The following is a 22,394-nucleotide window of genomic DNA, read 5'->3' as shown; positions in this document are numbered from 1 at the left end:
TGACTTCTTATTTCATGCTCATGGCAGTATTCAAACATGGTAACATCTGCTATTCACTCCATGTGAATAACTCCAGACAAACAGTATGGTGCCATGCAAAGAAGCTTGAGTTTGGGAGCAATCATAAGGATCCCCTTCTCTTCTCTTTAATTGCAGAGTATTATCTTGATTTGTCTTGGATTTGGATTAGGAGAGGGAAGACTGAGAGTCCTCTACATAATGATTAATGAAGGGATATTACAGGTGGCTTCAGAAAAGACAATATTTCTATCCAGATGATATTAAGATCACAGTTGTAGCTGGGGTGGAAATGTAATATATTAGAAAATGGCTACAGAGTTGGTTTTGAAGACAATGACAGACTGTATGGTGCTATTAATAACAGTAAAATAAAAAGGACCTTTTTGAGTAATCCAGGAAAAAAATAAATTGGATAGTACAAATCAAAGAACTGCAATGCGCAGCAGAATAAATAACCCATCTATGCACAACAGATCTAAAAATGGACCTTCTGCATCTACTGTTTAGATTGTATTTAATATTTTAGATTACTTTTCTTGGATTCACATTGCTCACCAGTTTTCAGAGGCCCTGGCCCTATGTCCCTATCAACACCTATAGTTTGTTCAAAAACTGATTAAATCTTTCAACATACTATATATTTCCTGTCCATCTGTAGGATAAAATATCTGCATGATACAAACAATGCCAGTGTAGCATCTATCAATGACAGATATAGGTAGGTCACTAACTTAAACCAGTGTAACACTGGGTCCAATCATAAACCTTCTGGCTCTGACTTCTCCATAGATTTATTTCACAAACAGCAATATAAAAATATTTTAAGGCATATTACAACTACCATATATATACTAGAAACATATTTAGTAATGGAAGACCGATCTGGTGGTGACAAGTGCAACTTTCTGTTAAGTTGATTTTGACTTCTGTTTTTAGTAGACATGGGCCCAAACTGAACCCTCTTTTCCAAACAGCCTTGAAGAAGGTCAGATCTAAATTTTCCAGTTCAAACCCAGCTCAAGAGTTTTAAGGCAAACTTCTGCTCTTAGGTCAATAAAATAGGATCTCCACTCAAATACCTTGCTCTTCCCACAGCCACAGTGTTCACACTGATATCAAACTGGAGTTCTGTACATGTAGCAGGAAAAGAATATTACTCAAGATATTGTTAATATTGAATATTCTGTTAATCAAGATTATTACTATTGCAGTAGCGCCCGAAATATGTTAGATGATACACAGATAGTCAAGAAGATATGGTGCCTGTTCCAAAGAACTTACAATCAAAGGAGACAGACAAAGAGATGAAAGGTGGGAGAAAGGGATAAACAGAGCAGTGATAAAGAATAAGGCAGGGACAGCAAGTATGGTTTCATGGTGAAGGAGGTGAATGCTACCCACAAGAGCTCAGTTCTATTCTTAACTCAGCTACAGATTTCCAGTATGATGCTGGGCAAGTGACTTACTCCAATATTTTCTCAGGTGGCCACTAACTGTGTGTTCCTCATTTTCTAGGTGCCCAAAGTGAGACACTTGGAGTCTGATATGCCGAAGTGCTAAGTGAAGACTACTGCAATTACGGTTAATGAAAGCTGTAGGTGCTCAGTAAGCAAAAGCTCAAAACAAATTAAAGACACCAATTTTCAAATTTAACTGGAAAAATATATTAATCTGTAAGCATACTTATTCTTTCTTATATGCTATGAAAAAAGCAGACTGTATGCAATTTATATCCTCAGCCATACTGTACAAGCCACTTACTGGAGATACAGCAAAAATAATGAACCAAATAACCCACACAAACTCAAATCAGTGCTTGAGACTTCAAAATTATAGCAAAATTACATTCCATACATCAGTATTATACACTATATATATATGCTAATGTAAGCAAATTAATATATTTTAAGAAAATAACAATATACAGGTAGTCTTATTTATATAGCCTTTTGGATGTATATTGTTGGGTAAATTTTGGAAGGGGCCTATAACTCTCATGCAGTATTTTGAAATAGTTCAGCACACTATGTCCTGGGGACATATTCCTGGTCACAAGAGAGCAACAATACACCACAGTCTTGGAGATTCTTTGGGATAATGAATGAGCTCTCTCACACATGAGAATAAATTATTTTATTTTACTGTTTTAATTTTCCAAAATTAAGTCTGGTGTAAACACATTAATAAACTTGGGGACACTGAAAAATTCTGGAAACATGTTATAACATGTTATTTTTTTATATTCTTATTCACTTTCTGACTACTTACTGTGCTCTGGATATAAGTCCCCTTCTCAAAACACTGGCCCCACTATTGCTACTTCACTGTCAGTGGGGTCATTTTGATTTGTCTTCTTTCTCTTTTGATTTATCTTATGCAGAAAAGTGAGAGGAACAAAAATGGCCTCCCATACTAGTCAGGAAAAACTCACTCCCTTGATTGAGCTTTTTTATAATAAAATTTTATCAAGGTGATATCACATCCAACATGCTTATCTAGTGGCTGGTCATTTTAATCCTTCAGTTGCACTTAAAGAGATACATCTGTATTATTAGACATTCTAATTTTGATTTTTAAACAGAAGATATAAAATCAAGCCTCACACTCTTTAAGATACTTTGGATATCCTAGCTTGACCAAAACTGGAGGGATTAGAAGATGGAAAGAGGTTCTTAGAGCACGATCAGCAATCAAAAAGAAAAAATAATACTTTAGGCTAATCGGCACTGCTCCATTAGCCTAAGAGAATACCACAAAATACTTTATAATTTAAAAAAGAAAACATTATATTATTAGGAAAATACTATGTACTATTTTAATAAAAGGGTAATAAAATGAAAGTCTTCACTTTTAAAATTTTGTTTTAAATATAATTATAATTCCTTTTTAAAATATTGATACTGTTAAGACTACCACATTGGTAATGCAACACACTGTTATCTAATGATTAATGTTTGAGACTTAGCTCAGTCCCTGGATTTTAGTCTAGCATCTCTTAGAGACCCTGATATAGGGAGAGTCTGGCATCCTTCTCTAATAGACACTCTGGCCAGCTTAGGAAAGAGATGGTCATGCATCAGGATGTATCCTATTTCAAGCTCTCTTCAATGGAAGGAAGATTGGCTCCATGAACATTAAGACAGGGTATTATAACCACAGAAAAATAAAGAGAGATTTTCTCAGTACTAGAGGCCCCTCTAAACCTCAAGGATGTGCAGCATTTACCATAGATACAATTTTAGGTGTGGTTGTTACACAAGGTTGTATTTATGTTAGTTAAGAGGCAATAGGATGAGTAAGTATACAAATAAAACTGAAAGAGGAGACTGGGTCTGAAGGAGCCAGTGTTTGTTTGTTACCCAAGACACGTACATTAGGTTAGTATATACCACATTATGTGAATGCCTGCTAGTAATAAGAGCTGAATAGGCCTATGTTTTTCCGAGAGTTCTGTTCACTTATGCTAAGCTACATCCCACAATACCCTGCAATAGTATAGCTTAGTATTTGGCATAAGAGAGAGGAAACTTGTCAAAAATCAAGCTACATTTGTTTTATATCTTGGTACAAGCTGAGGAAGTACCTTCACAAATCAGGACCTGGAATGCTAGTGTCCAAAACAAGATAAGGAAAGGTACATAAAAGTTAAGGGATTAGGAGAAACTGATGGGCTGGATTTTATAAACACCCCTAACTGAAATGGGTAACTTTGGGAGCACATCTTCTGTATAAGAGGAATGTAACAACCCTGTGTGAGACAGCTTCCCTGAGACACTGTAGTATTGAACCTTTTTCCTACACTATATTATTAATGGCTTTTAGCAATAAACATGACTGATTGATTATTTGGTCTCTTGAATATATTTCATAACAAACCAAGTGTAGTCAAGCAATTGACCATACAGTTTATCAACAAGTTGGATATTGATGATCTTAACAGGAATGGATGGAATTAAAGGACAGAGTATTTTTTCCTGTTGGTCTATTTTATTCTGAACTGTGTATATTTATATTATACCTGTAGTTAGAGTTTTAGACAATAGCATTTTAAAAATCTATCTATCTAGCCTTTATACAGGAATTGAAATACTGCTAAGGAGATGGGGCATTATCATTATAATACTATAGGGGATGCATGATTCCATTTTCTAAGCATAATTAAGAAAAAATGAGAAATAGAATTAGTCTTTTTTTCTCCCATTGTTCCTGCTGCTCTTTAGCAATGAGTTCAACTGCCAACTTCAGTATTGTGGAGCTCAGAGACAGTGAATATAATTAAGAAGCACTTGGAGCCATTCAGCACTGAACCTGTCAACTGAAATCAGAGCAAAGGGCAGCAGGCAGAATAGGTGAAGCAAAAACATCTGGTTAATTACATTCAACTTTTTTCCAACCAGGGCAGGAAATAAAGATTAGAATTTGGTGAGGCAAGTGGAAGGAAAGTTATAATTATATTAATTTAAAAAATAGTTATAGTTTCAGCCTGTGATAAGTGACACTAAGATGAACGGGTTAAGAGTTATTTTATTTTTTTATTGATGAAGGGGATTGAGGTTTAAACCTGAGGTTAGAAACTCTGAGGAAGATGCAGTGCTGATGTCATCACTCAAAAATATTAGAATCTTGCATTCAAAATACAGCAGGTATTATGCAAAGTAACATTGTGACAATCTGAATGACTACTAAATTCCAACAACATACCTTGGCATGCCTTGTTTTTTAAGTATTGGCAGTAATCACAATAATTATGCCAGAAAGTTAGTGATCACACAAAACTGCGGACTACATATTTTATAAAGAGTATACAAAGAGTGTTTTGTAAGAAGGAAATGACCTAAGCACAATGTACACTTTCAGCATCACATTTTCATTTTTTGGCTGGCTAATACCTTTTCTGAGAAGGAGAGGATGAAGAAGACAGCATGCTGTGTGCAAATTTCTGACCGCAATGAAAGGCTCCTCACCTGCTTACCAATTAGAACTGTTTAAAAAACAACCTAAAATACATATAATCAGAAGATGCAAGAGTGTCACATAGGATTTGTAGAATAAAGTCAACTTCAACAAACTCTCTTATCAGTATGAAGATGAAACAGTTCCTTACCTGTCTGAAGTTGTGTCACTTGCTACCTGGTGCTTCACTCCTGAACCATTTTTAATTGAGTCTTGTCTTGTGAGCACTTGAGATCTACTTTTGTCCAAAGCTGGTGTTGATATGTCACCTGAGGGTCCTTGGTACTGGGACTGTTCCTGCAGCTTTGCTTTTTTCTCCTGAGGTGCTTCCTCATTCCGCAACCCTCTAATACATTCTTGATCAGGCTGCTGTGGTGTATTTGATCCACTGTTGTAGAACCAAGCTCCTGATTTTGTGAGGATTTCTTGTTGTTTTCGGCACAAGTTACATACCCACATTACCTATGCATTGATTTAAATGAAAAACAAATTAGTTTTGTGAAAGAATACAAAAAAAAAATTTTAGTTAAGCATGTGTCAGTTGGGCTGCTAGTTCTGGAGATACAAACGAGTATAACTTCACTTCTTTAAAATAAAAGTTACAGACAAGGTATTAATAAGCATAACAAAATATGTCTAGACAAACATGGAAAGAAAAGTTTCTTTAGTAAAATATAATGCAAGAAAGTATTTGCATTTACAGTAAATGGAAAGATGGTAAATCATAAGAGCATAAGAACGGCCATACTGGGTCAGACCAAAGGTCCATCTAGCCCAGTATCCTGTCTCCCAACAGTAGCCAATGCCAGTTGCTTCAGAGGAAATGAACGGAACAGGTAACAATCAAGTAATCCATGCCGTGTTGCCCATTCCCACCTTCTAATTAGTTGGACATACTAATTTTCAGAAGAGATTGTTTTGAAATAGAATTAATAAAGATTAACTTTTCAACTGTTTTTAAATTGAAAGTATTTTAAATGATACAAAAGTTCTTTCTAAATATTTTCCCTTCAGCTAAAACACTAATACACTCCCAAATTTTGGTCCTCTTTGACTTTTGTTTTAGGATCTTTTTAAAATAACCATTGGCTTTTTAAATGAATTGGATGCTAAATCATTAATGGACTCTACTTAATACCTGTTACATCACGTCACCATTTAACAACAGCCTTGAAAAATAGAGAGCAATGTTACAAGTCTTTCATTTGTGAATGTTCCCCCACTCCGTATCATGCATATGGCCCAAACAAACATTCCACACAACAACATTTATTGTTAAAAGGATCCTGGCCAATAATACATTCTAACAAACCCTGTAATGCAGAATTAATCAGTCACCAAGCCCAATTAATCAAATACACATTTCAGAGTGCTAGGACGTTCCATTTTCATAGATTTTATCATCAAGTTGAAAGCTATGTTTGTATTTTTTAAAGTGTTAAATTTTATTTCTTTGAATTTAATAACCTAATGGTATCAAAGTACGTCAGGATATAATAGGTAGGTGATCTAATTTTTTTTAATAAGGCAATTACTGTGGTTCAGATTATAAATATGGCTTTTGTCAAATTAAAATCCAAAACACAGTTAAAGCTAATATTTTTAAAAGGTTCCAACATGAAATTCAAGACCATAGATTTTTATTCTACAGTAGACTTAATGTAAATCTGAGCTTTTAGTGATCAGATAGAGGGGAAAAGATTATTATTAAGAGATAAGGGTACCGTGACAGAAGCAATAAGAGGGGGTAAAATATAAGAAAATGGATTAAATTAATGAAAAATCAAGATTAGGAACTTTGGATCAGATCTTCAACTGGTGCAGATAACATAATTCTACTGACTTCAACTTTGATATGCCGATTTCACCAGCTTGGTATCTAGACCTCTATATTTAATTGTACGGCTAAATGGGGGCATGTGACTTGATTTTTTTAAACTGTTGTAAATTAAATTACATTGATTTAATAAACACAAAGGTAAAAATTCAATATTTATAAGAATGATTTTTAATAATGAAATGGAGAAATTATTTAACTCTTGTTTTGTGTTAATAACTGATTATTCAAACATTTATTGAAACTTCCCAATCATGTACTTAGTTATTTATATTATAATAAAATGTGCTTGCCTACAGGGTCTTGAGATTGTAATTGATTACACTAGTTCAGGTCATTTCCAGCACTAAGTAATTTGGAACTTGATTATGTAATACAAAGCAAATATGTAAGTCTATATGCTAGAACATGTCCAAAGAGTAATAAAACAATACATCTGTTTCAGTTTGTTTTAAAACAGTTAATGTATATAGTACTGATTCACTAATCTAGTCTTTTAATTTCTTCCTCTTTTCACATATCTCAGCTTCCTTCCATCTGTATATTTCTTTCTACTATTTTGTGGTCTGTGTGTTCACATTTTTATACATCTTATGTACATATTTTTAGGAGAACCACACCCAGCCGTAGGTATGGCTAATCATCCCCACTAACCACAGCTTGATCAGCCATTCATTTTTTATTTTGCATAATAAAACATTCAACCAGAAATTGCATAATGCTCCAGACCAGTTTTTTAGTAAATGTAACAAACTAGATGATCAGGCTATAGAGGTGTCATAAACAGATGGTTAAGGGTTAATGTCTCTTTTACCTGTAAAGGGTTAAGAAGCTCAGTAAACCTGGCTGACACCTGACCAGAGGGTCAATAGGGGGACAAGATACTTTCAAATCTTGGTGGAGGGAAGTCTTTGTTTGTGCTGTTTTTTTTGTTCGTTGTTCGCTCTCGGGACTGAGAGAGACGGGACATCATTCCAGGCTTTCCCAATCTTTCTGAATCAGTCTTGCATGTTTCAAAATAGTAAGTAATAGCCAGGCAAGGCAGATTAGTCTTATGTTTGTTTCCTCAACTTGTAAATGGTGTTTTTGCTGGAAGGATTTTTACCTCTGTTTGCTGTAACTTTGAATCTCAGGCTGGCGGGGGTTCACTCTAGTCTTTATGAATCTGAGTACCCTGTAAAGCATTTTCCATCCTGATTTTACAGAGATAATTTTTACCTTTTCTTTCTTTAATTAAAAGCTTTCTTTTTAAGAACCAGATTGATTTTCCTTGTTTTAGAATCCAAGGGATTGAGTCTGAACTCACCAGGGATTGGTGGGGGAAGAGGAGGAGGATGGTTAATTCCTCTTTGTTTTAAGATCCAAGGAGTTTGGATCTGTGTAAGCCTCTCAAGGCAACCCAGGGAGGGGAGAGTCTGGGGGGAAAAGGAGGGGGATGGTTAATTTCTCCTTGTTTTAAGACCCAAGAGGTTTGGGTCTTGGGTTCCCCAGGGAAGGTTTTGGGGGAACAGAAAGTGTGCCAGACACTGACTTCTGGCTGGTGGCAGCATACCAAATTTAAGCTAGTAGTTAAGCTTAAAAGTAATCATGCAAGTCCCCATTTCTTGAACTCTAAAGTTCAAAGTGGGGAAAAAACCTTGACAGGAGGTATAACATTCAATGTCTTAGTCAAAAAGAGAGTTCCAGAACAGAGAAAGACATCACACTGAAAATGTAGTACCTATCTCTTAACACAACAGCTCGAACCACCTGAAAATATCCAGTATGAAAGAGCTATAAATTGTACAGTTCTTTTAATCTCCAATGAGTTACTCAGTTGAAAACTTGGGCCAGGATACCTAATCAATCCTGACCAAAAATATTTCTATGGAAGCTTCATTTGGAAGGCGACTTAAAAGAGAGAGGTCCTGCTGAAGCTGGACTGAGTGGCTTCCTCGTTTGAAAACAGCCAGAATGATGCTTGTTTCTCTGATGTTCTGAGGGGGTGTCGTTTTCATTTTGACTGTGACACTATTCCCATCATTACTATTCAAGCTTTCAGAACTCATTTCAGTTCAATTCAGTGAGATTTTATTGACAAACTATATAAAGCTTATGAAAGTGTTAAAAAGAGACGGACTCCCTCAGGTATCTGATGAGGTAGCATGATCTCCCCACAATGAACATCAATGAACCACTTGACGTGTCGGACTTGCTATCTTCTATATATAAATATCCTGAAGACAGGTCTGCTATTCATCCCACAGATAAGTCAGAGGATAAACCAAAGCTCCAAGATGAAATTTTAGAACCAAAGCAGGGAGACCATTTTGCCTTCTGAAACAGGATTAGGTTTTGTAATGGGTCATGTAGCAGGTTGGATCCCTGCTCCTGCCCTGAAAGGGTTAAAAACAGCCCGGGAAAGGGGCTGGGGCTGGAGAAAGCAGCCCTTTTAGGCTGGGTTGATTGGGGAAGTGGCTGCAGCTGGGGGCCACGCCCCAAACTGAGCGACAGGGCCTAATAAGACGGCCAGGGAAGCCAAAGGCAAACAGTCTTCCTCTGCCTGTAGAGGGAGAAGGGCCTGGCTGCATAGAACTGACAAGGTACCTAGAGTAAAGCAGGGCTGGGGAAAGGCAGTGGAGCTTGGGAGCTCCTGCCTGGAAAGCCCCAGGCTGCGGCCTAGAATTAGGCCAGGAGGTACTGGAGTTGTAGGGTGCAACCCAGGGGTAGGCCAAGGCAGCAGGTCCAACCCCTTTTCTGATGATGAGTGGCTGATACTGCAGTCTGCCCCAGGGCGTGGGGCTAGACAATGACTGGCAGTAGCCTACACTGAGGCAAAGTGGGGATAGAGGGTGGGGGGTACCCAGGGAGGGGAAACCCCTAAGGAAAAAGGGTTGCTGCCAGGGGGCAGAACCCCACGTAAAAGGGGCACTGGGGTCCAGGAAGGGACAGGGGGCCTGTAGCAGGAAACAAGGTGGATCACCAGCCTGCAGAGAGCGCTCCACTGGAATCTGAGCTAATTCCCAGAATGACCAGTAGGAGGCGCCGCAGGGGTGAGTCGTGCCTGTTTACAGTGACCACTGAAACTTGCAGTTAGAGTTGGTCAGGAATTTTTCAATGATTTTAAAAAAGAAAATCAGGAAAAAAAAACCCCAATTAATCAAAAACCAAAACTTTTTTGTGCGAAAATTTTGATGAAACTTTTGTTCAGAAGGTTTCTCAAGTCCAAGATAGAATTTCTAGTCAAAATAAGCGAGATAGCAAAAGACCCCCTAGAATAGTGATTCTCAGCCAGGGGTATATGTACCCCTGGGGGTACTCGGAGGTCTTCGAGGAGGTACATCAACTCGTCTAGATATTTGCCTAGTTTTACAACAGGCTACATAAGAAGCACTAACAAAGTCAGTACAAACTAAAATTTCATACAACTAGTTTTTTATACTATTCTATATACTGTACACTGAATTGTAAGTGCAATATTTATATTCCAATTGGTTTTATAATTATATGGTAAAATGAGAAAGTAAGCAATCTTTCAGTGATAGCATGCTTGACACTTTCATTTGTATGTCTGATTTTGTAAGCAAGTAGGTTTTAGACCAGTGGTTCCCAAATGTTATAGGGGGTTCTTGGGGAAAAAATTCCCTAATGGCGGCCAGAGCTGTCCTTAGGGACCCCAGGCAGCAGAAGACCAGCAGCCCGGAGCCCCTGGACTTCCAAGAGCTAAGCAGATCAAAGCAAGCATATCTATTAGACTGAGGAGATTTAAACTTCAGGACTCCTTGTAAGAAATGGAAAGGGAGGTGGATATTTTTTGCTGTTTTTTAAATTAAATAGACAGCTAGTACTGTTTATAAAATTATTATGAAGAACAAGTTTAAGCTTTGTTGTAACATGCATTATTTGCCTGGACTGCTCAAGACCTGAATGCTTGTGTAGGAGGAATTCTTTGAGCTGGCTTCTTAAATACCTTCATGCGGTTTCACATCTGATATTCCTTGATGAAACATAGGCGCCTTGATACAAGTTATGAAAGTGAGATCTGGGAAGAGTGTTGCTATTTTCATAATGTAATAAAAATACTGTAATAATAAATAGTGTATACTAAGCGTGTCATAATTTTTTATATATATTTTGACTATCACTGCTTTTTTCATTTATACTCAGGTAAAGGAGAAAATCTCTGAAAATATTCATTTTTAGGAGGGAGTTCACAATACTTGACATTTTAGTGAAAGGGGTTCACAGGTTGTTAAAGTTCAGGAACCATTGTTTTAGACAAATGAGATGCCTGAAAAGAGTACAATTGTGTGGAAAGATGGAGAGTCGCTGCCCTAGAATAGCTAATTAGTTACAGAATAAGGAAAAGGGAAGACTTGAAGCTAGGTTTTACCCAGCTGAGTACACTAACTATTTAGTTATTATGGGATCTTTCTTGTTCTGTTTTTTTTTCCATGAAAAATTTTCTTGGGATGGGAAACCATTTTCCACCCAGCAATATATTTAATGGCTCTAGCTGCCTTCTCCACAGAGAGTTTCCACTGAATAATGCGCTAAACTTTTCACATACATGACACTCTAATTAAAGACCCAATCCTGCAGTCATTACTCAGGCACAGAAATCAGTGGCAATTTTGAACGAGTAACCCACTGCAGTATCAGATCTTTAAAAGTCTTCTTATAGTATTTTCCTGGTATTGTTAGAGATTTAAAATGACTCACTGAAACCAAACAGCACAAGCTGAACCACTCAGTATATAAATCCTTAGTCCCCAGCCACATTTTTCCCTTAAAGAGGGGCACTTCAGGATGCCTAGCATTTTCACCCTTGCCACAAAGCAATGTTACAGTGATCAGTCCTTCCAACAGAAGATGGTGTGAGGTTTCCCTCTCCAGGAGTCATGAACTTGCTGCTGGGTTAGCCATAATGGGCTGTCAAAGAAAAATATACCAATTTCCTTCCCTTATAGACATGTGCGTGATTTAATGAGCTACTTCTGCAGTAATACTAGCCTCTGCTTGGCTGTGTAGCTGAAAATCTAGCGCAGCACAGTTGCCAGTGCCACTAGACAGCTGAGGAAACAGATATTTTTATGAAAAAAGTTGGATCAACATCTGTCCCTTTGTTTAAAGGTACTACCCAATCTTAAAATGATAGGAATCTGTGGTATTCTGGTTTGTCTTTTCACTTCCACTCTAAAGTTTGGAATCTGTTTCTCATAGACTGCCACTGCTCCTTTGTTTCTGATCACACTTCAGAGAAGTAATCATAGCATATCCAACTGACTCCCAGCAAAATCAGATTGGCTCCAAAGATATTTCATTATGTTTCTTACTTTCACAGCAAAATGGATCAGATCTGAATGAAACTGTACTATACATGTTAAAAAAACAACTCTACAAACATGAAAATAAAGGAAATTAAAAACAAAAAGCTATATTAAAGTGTTCTATGCTAGAGTCAACTTTTAAATATAGGATGCCAAAAATATATTGCCCTTTGCTTTTCATATATTTTTCATCATTTTACCTGTTTGCTAATATCAGAAATACCAGTTATAACGAACACTAATTTTCAAATACACTGCATAATTTATTCATGAGGAAAACTACTTCTTACATTTAGATGTTCAGATTGATGAGATAAGCAGTTACGGTTTTCTTTTAAATTAACATTAAAGAACTAACAAAATGCCACTGTCACATACGTAGGCAAATTAATTAATGTACACAAATATATTCAGGCTCTGATTTATTAGAGGTCAGAGTTGATTTTTACATCTTATTCCTCAGTCTCTAGTAGCATTCCTGTTATAAAAGATATTTATTTCCAGTAGCACACACAATATGCTAAGGTTATATTTTGTTTTAAAAGTGAGAAGGACTGATTCGTGCTCTGACAAAATCATAATCTAAAGACAATTTGCAAACTGTATTTGCATTTTAACTCCTCTATCCATTGTTTAACAACAACCTAGAAAAAATATATATACAAGAAAATAATGTGTGCCAATACCAACATGGAAGATTCTAGGTATGAATTATTTTAAAAACTAGTATAGTGTTCATCTTAAATGGAGAAAAATGCAAAATTCTGCTCTCTAACACCTCTAATAATTTTCACTTTCTGAAGTTACTAAAAAACTTGCATCCTAAAAGTTGCCAGTATCTTTTGAAATACAAAAATGTACATTAACTCACAGTAAAGACTGAAACACCATCTAGTGCCTATAGTAGGTATTGCTGATGTTCAAAAAAATTAAACAGGAGTACTTGTGACACCTTAGAGACTAACAAATGTATTTGAGCATACGCTTTCGTGGGCTACAGGCCACTTCATCAGATGCATAGAATGGAACATATAGTAAGAAATATATATACATACAAAGAACACGAAAAGGTGGAAGTAGCCATACCAACTGTAAGAGGCTAATTAATTAAGACGAGGTATCATCAGCAGGAGAAAAAAAACTTTTGTAGTGATAATCAAGTTGGCCCATTTTAGACTAACACGGCTGCTACTCTGAAAAAAATTAAACGTTCTTTACTAATATGTCACAATAACTAAACAAGATATATCAAAGATGACATTTCAGTAGTAACTCTGAATTTAGTTTATTTTTTAAAACACATTTTCTTCTTTTTTTACGTAGCTCTGTTTTTAGCCAAGTACTGACCCAAATTGAAGTTAAGATACAGATTTACCTCAAATCTCCACTTTATTTTGACTCTACATAATCTTAATCTGTACAAGAAACAGAGAAGTTCCAAATGTTTTAGCATGGGCTTTCCTTCCCTCCATCATCTCTTAATGGACATAATATGATAAGCTTCTGACTACTACCATCACCTCCGAAGGGCACTGGTGGCTAGTACCTCTACATTTGAAGCAAGCTTTTTGAATAAATAATTATATCTCCTACTTTCACAGCTACTATCTTAATATAGTTGGAAAAATAAGAAGACTCCTCAAAGACAGAAATGTCAGTCTAATCAACCAGTGTCTGGAGAAGGACAATGAACATTTACATAGAGGATAAGAGCAACACATCTGTAGCAGTCTCAGACATAGCTAGACTAAGTATGATCCGTGTACTTTCTTACACGCCAATTTACTACTTGACAGTATGTAATAGTAATTCTTCTTAACAACAGAACAAAATTTATCCACTATTTTAAATCCATTTGAAATTGCAATGTATAAACAGGGGCGGCTCCAGGCAACAGCACTCCAAGCACGTGCTTGGGGCGGCAAGCCGCGAGGGGCGCTCTGCCATCACCGCAAGGGCGGCAGGCAGGCTGTGTTCAGCGGCTTGCCTGTGGAAGGTCTGCTGGTCCCGCAGCTTCGGCGGACCTTCCGCAGGCATGCCGCCGAATTCGCGGGACCGGGGACCTCCCGCAGGCAAGCCGTCGAAGGCAGCCTGCCTGCCATGCTTGGGGTGGCAAAATGCCTAGAGCCACCCCTGTGTATAAAGTATTGCTTATTATAAATAATCTTTGCCTGCAGATTTCTTGCAAAGTAAAAATACATTTTAAATTTAATCAAATGGATTGAAATTCAAAGTCATGTTTATTTTAAACTTTTACAATAAATTATATGAAAAGTAAGACTGCTATATCTTGCCAAAAATTACCATTTGCTATACTTCTAGATAATATTAAAATACAGGATGTATTACATTACATTATATGAAGAATATAGGTCTTAAAATAATTTCAAAATACTTGAGATTATCAATAGGGGGGCATAACCAAAACCACAGATCATGTATTTGATTGTGTACTAGTTACAAGTTTGATTGTGATCACAAGTGCCCTATATTCCAAGAACAATAAGACCAGATCACCCGCTTATGTTTAACTAAGAGACAAAAGTTTATTTTAAAAAAGGCCTAATACATGTTCAATTTGCCACTTGCCTTGTACATTTGTAGCAGAAAATAAGTACCTAAATAAAACTAAACCAAAGTTAACAAAAACTATTTTAGATCTATTTAACCAGCATCACTTTGTACCTTTTATTTGGTATGATTCTTTGTTATAACACTGTTGCAGTAACTAGGCTATTTAGCTGTAATAATAAAAAATATGCTAAAAGTGGATTTCAGGCCACAAAACTATGCTGAAACGGCACTGAGACTCTTGGAGTGAAGTCAGTGCCGATTATTACAATGCTGTCAATCCTCTGGCTATCCCAGGTCACATATGTAGGCAAATTAATTAACGTACACAAACATATTCAGGCTCTGATTTACCAGAAGTTGGCTGAGGAACTTCACACTGAAGCTATTTTCCGACCCATTCAAGAATACAAGAGTCACCGAAGAAGACATTTTGATTATGAGGCATGGGATAATCCCATCAGAGACCCCAAACAATAATTCAAAGCTGAATTCTTTAACGAGGTGCTAGATTGTGCAATACAGTCAGTTGAAGAATGTTTCATGAAGCTCAAGAAACACAGCAGTATATTTGGGATGTTGTATGATATTCCAAAACTCCTCACTATATCTGAAGAAGACCTACACCAGCAATGCAGGGCACTAGAGACAGTGTTGACACATGATGACATTCGCGATATTGATGCGAATGATTTAGGTGATGAACTGAAAGTCCTTTCAAGATACATTTCAGTAGGATCAATTCCAAAGGCTGTTCTGGAACATATGTGCAAAAATAAGATGACCACCCTCTTTCCAAATGCTTTTGTTGCTCTGCACATGCTTGTAACACTTCCTGTAACAGCTGCCAGTGGAGAACACAGCTTCTCCAAGCTGACGTTAATAAAAACACATCTACACTCCACAATGACACAGGAGAGGCTGGTTGGCCTTGCAACCATCTCAATAGAGCATGAGCTGGCCCAGACTGTGGACCTTCAGGAAGCAGTTCATATCTTTGCAACCAAGAAGGCATGGAAAGCACCACTTTGATTATTCAAACAGATAAAAATGCCAGTGTTTACTATGCAATCAAGAAAAGTTACATTTGCTGTTCAGGCATTTGAAAGTTAAACATTACTTAAAATTTTTGAACAAGGCATTTTAAGTTGTTAGTTCTACTTTATTGGTAGGCAGCAGAGCAGTACCATGAGAGGAGTAGGACAGGAAGAAGGCAGAATTGAGACCTTTCCAAGTTTTGGCCCAAGTGAGGGGACATGGGGGAGTCATTTGAGCTCCCTGCCTCAGGTGCCAAAATGTTGTGGGCCATCCCTGACAACACACTTGGAGAGTGAAGGCCACCAATCAAAGATCAACAGATATGTCCTTATATCTGCAAGGCATCACCCCAAATATGGACTCATGATGTACATAAAACATGACCTTAAAGTTTCCATCCAGGTCATGCCCATCACAAACCCCCTCAGTTGCCATCAAGATCAGCAATCTGACAGTTATAAATGTGTACAAGCCACTGTCAATGGAATGACTATGTCTAGCGTTTCCAATGCCAAGCCATCCTACCATCCATGTGAGCGATTTCAATAGCTACAACAGCCTATGGGGCTATAACAAGAACAACTGTGTTGGAGAACAGCTGGCATCCTGAGCTTTCACTGAAGACTGGCACCTCCTCTACGATACCAAAGACTGTGGCACATTCAAGTCAGCCCAATGGAGATAATGCTATACTTCTGATGCTTGTTTTGTGTCATGTGACATCAGCAGCCACCCATGCCTCCAAAAGGTCAGTTCTCAATGACTTTACCAATGGTCAACGCTACCTATTGTGATTTGTATAGGCCTACAAGCTCCACACATTCAATCCTTCCTGAAACCATGCTGGAATCTACAATCTGTTGACTGATCCTTCTATATGGTGATAATAGTGAGGGTTCAATAAACCATATCTCACCATATACAGCTCAATTACCACCACTTTGTAGGCCTACTAGTATCAGCTGTGAAATCAAACAGTGCAAGGGGATTTAGAAAAGCATTCACTCCTTACTCGACAAAAGAGTGAGGTACTCTTCTGACAATACCAAGCCAACAAATCCCCAAAACCACAATGGCATTTCCTGAGTTTTTGAACTTGTCGCAGCCCTAAAGCCTATGCTCAAAAATGGCATCTATTTGGCCAATTGTCAGTCAAAAGGTCACACTGGTACCGTGTGCAACACCGTAGTGCCATGTGTCTATTCCCGCTCTTTTCCCTGGTAACCTAAAGGTCAGGCTAGTGCCGTGTGCAAAAATACCAGTATGCCTGTTTTCGAATCTTCTGTCGGTCAAAAGGTCAAGTTGGTGCTGTGTGCAAAAACATAGGGTTGTGTGCAAAAGTAGTGTGCCGGGTGCAGCTCCCATTGACGTAGAGGGCACCAACTCGGAACCTGGTTGGTGAAGGAGCTAGGGACCAATCAGACGCTGACACGAGTAAGAGTGTCCAAATAAAACTGTATCTCGTGCCAAAATCTGCAGGAGTATCCGCATGTTAGCTGGAAGGCCTGATCACCCTTCCAGCCAGGGTCTCCTCCGGATTTAGCCAGCTCGTGTTGTGTCGTTTTGGTTCTTTGGATTACTTTCCCTCCCCAATTCGCCATGTCCTCGGTGTCTGTACTGCTGGTCAGCTGCGCGTGGAGTGTGGTATGTGCGTTTTGATTTCTGTAAATACTCTGTTTGCTTAGCCTCTTCCCCTTTTTTCCCTTATTTGGTATCAAGTTGTGTATATAGTATATGAGAGTCAAATTGTTGTATTAATTGCTATTGTGGTTAGTTGGTGTATTTTTATAGTATTCAGTTAATGCGTGTACAGTTTACTTGGTTTGTGTATCTGCTCTGGTTTTTAGTGAGCAGTTGATTATAGACTGCTTGGTTTCTTGTTGTTGGATGTAAATAGACTGTTTCAAGTTGTGTGTATTTTCTTGTTCTGATAGTATTGTTAGTTGGTAAAAGTGCTCCTCCCCAGACCAAGCTGCAACTCATTCCCCATTAATAAACAACTACTTGGTTTTGAATTACAATCTGTTTTCATTTTGATTTTCCTCCCTCAATCAAATCCTTACTCGAACCTGCATTGGTCTCGGACAGAACTCAGCTAGAAGAAAAAGTTTGTGCAAAGCCATGATGGTGCTTGACTTCAAGATGCAAAGCTTGGAAGTTCCTCAATCTTTTAGGCAGTGCAGCTCCAGCAGCCTACAAACCGCATCAGTAAGCAGGTGCCATCTCTGCACAGTTAATTACCAATTCCCATGTGCCAATGGATAAAAACATCAGGCAGCAAGTTCACAATTGACTTTACCACATACCAAATCAGTGTCAGTTGTCTTCATCCTGTTCTGCCCCCTGCACAGTAGATGAATCATGATTGGTGTACAGCAGGGGTTGACAACCTCTCAGAAGTGGTGTGCCAAGTTATTCACTCTAATTTAAGGTTTTGCATGCCAGTAATACATTTTAACGTTTTTAGAAGGTCTCTCTCTATAACATATAATTAAACTATTGTTGTATGTAAAGTAAATAAGGTTTTTAAAATGTTTAAGAAGCTTCATTTAAAATTAAATTCAAATACAGATCTTATCAGTTTAGGGTAATCCTTGCCCTTCCTTTTCCTTGCTGAGTTTTCCAATGTCTGGCACATATTTGGATACTTTAAGCTACACATGGGCTTCTGAGTGATCAGTTGTTAACCGGCTCCGAGAGGGACAGAGGACAGATTTCATGTGTGAAAATACCTGTTCACACAGGTATGTGAATCCAAATGCTGAAAGCACTGCAAACTCAATTTTACTCAAACGGAGAAATTTCACTGGCAGAAACGTCCAGCAGGTCAGAATAGAGGCCCCATGTTCTCTCTCGGTACCTTTAAGTGCACTCCGCAGATCTCCAAACGTTGACACTCACAGTTCTGAGCTTGTTAACTGAATGAGCTGCATTTTGAAATCTTCAACACCCATTCACTGAAATACAGACAAATCCAAGTTGCTTTTGTTGAATTTTTCTGGTTTAATTAGAAAAGAAACCATTGGGCCAAATCGCAGGAAATCTTGAAATCTGTCAGAAAATTCTGATTCCAGTTCTTGCATGTACATTCCAATCTCATCGACACTGACAGTTCAATGTGTCAATAGCTCTTTTTTGTGCTGGAAGTAGCGGAAAGTCGAAGTTCCAATATCCAGAGGAAAAACTGCCAGTTTTACAACAAATGCCTTCCAGGTTTCATAAACATCCAAAACCATTCGCCCTCCACCCTGGAGACGGAGGCTGAGTTCGTTTAGGTGAGCGGGTGATGTCAGCTATATACATGAGCTTATTTGTCATCATCCAGTTCAGGGTAGTTTTGTCCTTTTTCTGATAAAAAGGCCTTGATTGCATCAAAACAGTTTACAAAGTGCACCAAAACCTTGCCATGACTTAGCCACCAAATGTTGCTGTGAAGTGGAATGTCATCACAAGCACTGTCCATCTTTTCTAGCAGTGCTTGAAACTGTCTGTGAGTCAAAGCAGATCGAGCAATAAGGACATTCACAATTTGCACCACTGTATTCATCACATTATTAAGCTCTGAATTAGAAATTTTAGTACACAGGTTTTCTTGATGTATGATACAGTGAAATTTGACTGTCAGGCAGCCAGTTTGATCTTCAACTAACCTTACAAATCCCTTCTGTTTTCTGACCATGGCAGGAATACCACACAAAATATTTTTCTGATGTCAACTCCTTGTTCTTGAAAATGGTTTACAAAAGTTTCTGCTATATCTTCCCCCTTTGTTGTGCCATGCAGGGGTTTTAGGCAACAAAGTTCCTCTTTGATTTCATCAGAAGCACAATATCTTGCAACAACTACCAAACGTGGAATGTCATTTATATCCACTCTCTCCTCAACTGCAATGCTAAGCACTACTGTGTCTTCTTGTGCAGTCGTCCTGCTTTTCATTAATGTTTTCTGCCATTTTGCTTACACGTCTCTCAACTGTTCTGGCAGAGACAGGCAGTTCTTTCATTCTAGATAAGCATCTATATCTGGCAAATCATTGAACAAAACCTCTGAGCTGCTGAGAAAAACTTTGTTTATATATGCCACATCTGTAAACTGCCTTCCATTTCTTGCAATCCTGTAACTTACTTCTGTGGCTTTATTTTTACCTACACTTAAGCATTTAAAAACACTGCTTTATTTCTCATATCCTGCTACTGCCTTCTTGATCGATTCAGTCTTGTCTGCTTTGTCAAGAAAGGTTTTCTCATGCTTTGTATAAAAACATCAAACACTGATGTGTGACAAGCAACACTTTCACAACAGCACAGAGTCCTGTGGCACCTTATAGACTAACAGACATATTGGAGCATGAGCTTTCGTGGATGAATACCCACTTTGTCGGATGCATCCGACGAAGTGGGTATTGTTATATCCTTGGGGGCAGCCGGTTTAGGAAGAAATCATTTGAGGCCAGACAGCAGACAGCTAACAAAACTACCATTTATTTACAGACACAGAGCTCGCCTAACGAGCCGAAGCTGACTGGGCTATCCCCTAACAATCTAATTCAGTTGCCATAGGAACAAAAACCGTGACAACCAAATACACAACATATTCCTCCCCGCCCTAATAAGAACACCTCCCCTAAATAAAACACACACTAGACTAGAGAAGGAGAGTAGACTGCCTCCATTCCCGGCTAAACCCTGGGGATTATTTTGCCCCATAACCGTGGGTTCGCCATAGCTAAAGATCCAGCCAATGAGGAGGCCTTCTGTCTCTAGCTGGATTACGGCAAACTTCTGGTGTTGTTGCACCCAAAAGTACCATGGGCTCAGGGTCCGCAGCACGAACAGGTGAGGAGGTGGTATCAGCTTGTGCTGGGCAAAGGGGTATCACAGCCGCCGGCAGTAATGGAGGAGAACAGTCAGGAACAGGTGATTCGTGATTCGGTGTCTCACCAGAAGAGGTGAAGTCAGACCACTAAACTGCAGATGTGTCCTGAGGACTGGCATGACCTGGCAACAGCTGATCTACATGTCGCCACCAGGTAAGATTCTCTGCAGTCCGGACTGTGTAAGAAACAGGTCTTGTTTGAGTGATGATCGTTGCAGGGACCCATTTAGCTGGGTGCACTGGGGTGCATTCCTCACACCCTGACATGACATACAAGCTTTTGCCTTCTCTTCAATAGCACTGTCCAGTCCAGGCCACCAAAAATAGCTTCGTACAATTTCCTTCATGCGCACTATTCCACAGTGACCGGAACGTAGCTGTTCTAAACTCTGTGATTTCAGTGGTGGTGGAATAATGACACGTCTCCCCCACAACAAACAACCAGATTGGACCGATAACTCTGTCCTCCTGGACATGTAGGTAACAAGGTCGGGTGAGACCGGAAAGGTTTGTCCAGATTTTCCATGCATCACCAGGTCCATAACTTGGGACAATACTGGGTCAATGCGAATTGCCTTCTTTATCTGAGTAGCAGTGATGGGTGTATTCTCTACCTGTTCAAGGTAGAAGATTTCCTTTTGGGCACTATCTTGATGTTTGACCGGCAAAGGCAACCTTGAGAGGCCATCTGCATTGCCGTGCAGAGTGGATTTCCGATATTTGATTTCATATGTGTGTGCTGAAAGTAACAATGCCTAAAGTTGCATACGACTAGCAGCTAATGGGGGGGAATGCCTGTGTAGGGTCAAAAAATTGACATCAGAGGTCGATGGTCTGTGAGAAGAGTAAGCTTCCGCCCAAACAGGTACTGATGAAACTTCCAAATTCCAAAAACAATTCCTAATGCCTCACGTTACATTTGGGCGTAGTTAGTTTCTGCTTTGCTTAGAGTGCGTGAAGCAAAAGCAATAGGTCTCTCTTCTCCCAAAGGCATAATGTGTGACACGACTGCTCCCACTCCATAAGGGGAAGCATCGCAGGCCAATTGTAGGGGTAAGGATGGATCAAAGTGCGTTAGAACTTCAGAATTTAGCAATGCATCCTTAGCTTTGTTAAATGCATCACAGGCTTCAGTCCACTTCCACGCCTTGTTCTGCCCAAGGAGCTCATGAAGTGTGGCTAACTGTGAGATGAACTTTCCATAATAGTTCAGTAGTCCTAGAAACGAGCGCAGCTGGCTTACATTTCGAGGTGGGGGAGCCTCCACAATAGCTTTAACTTTTGTAGGGGCCTTATGAAGACCTGCAGAATCAATGATGTGTCCCAAATATTCAACAGAGGGCTTGAAGAATTCACACTTATCTTTGCGAACTTGTAGGCCATACTCTTCTAGTCTTTGTAGGGTAGCCTCTAAATTCTTTAAGTGAACCTCTTCATTCCTTCCAGTGACCAGGATATCATCCAGATAGCACTGATCTCCTGAGAAGCCACACAAGATCTGGTCCATAGCCCTCTGGAACAGGGCGGGAGCAGACGTTATTCCGAAGGGTAGACGACAGTATTGATAAAGCCCCTTATGAGTCACAATAGTCAACAGCTCTTGGGACTTTTCATCGACGTGCATCTGTAAATATGCTTCACTCAGATCAATCTTACTGAACTTTTGTCCCCCAGCCAGGCCTGCGAAAAGGTCATCAATGCGGGGAAGCAGGTATTGCTCTGCATACAACACTGGGTTGACAGTGACTTTAAAATCACCGCAAATCCGGAGAGAGCCGTCTTTCTTCACA

General features: G+C 38.8%; 1 protein-coding gene across 36 annotated transcripts in view; it reads right to left on the bottom strand.

Moving 5' to 3' along the window:
- The window catches only part of RIMS2 (regulating synaptic membrane exocytosis 2), an 885,358-nt gene that overhangs the window by 600,638 nt on the left and 262,326 nt on the right, over positions 1-22,394 (bottom strand). For all 36 annotated transcript variants that reach the window (XM_050940563.1, XM_050940562.1, XM_050940560.1 and 33 more), the window contains one exon: positions 5,126-5,436. In XM_050940563.1, coding sequence (XP_050796520.1) covers positions 5,126-5,436 — 311 coding nt within the window. The remainder of the gene's footprint in view (positions 1-5,125; positions 5,437-22,394) is intronic.

The sequence above is a fragment of the Gopherus flavomarginatus genome, chromosome 2 (assembly GCF_025201925.1).
Source record: "Gopherus flavomarginatus isolate rGopFla2 chromosome 2, rGopFla2.mat.asm, whole genome shotgun sequence".
Classification (NCBI taxonomy): Eukaryota; Metazoa; Chordata; order Testudines; family Testudinidae; genus Gopherus; species Gopherus flavomarginatus.
The sequence above is the reverse complement of the archived record's forward strand: the minus strand, read 5'-3'. Positions and strand labels throughout refer to the sequence as shown.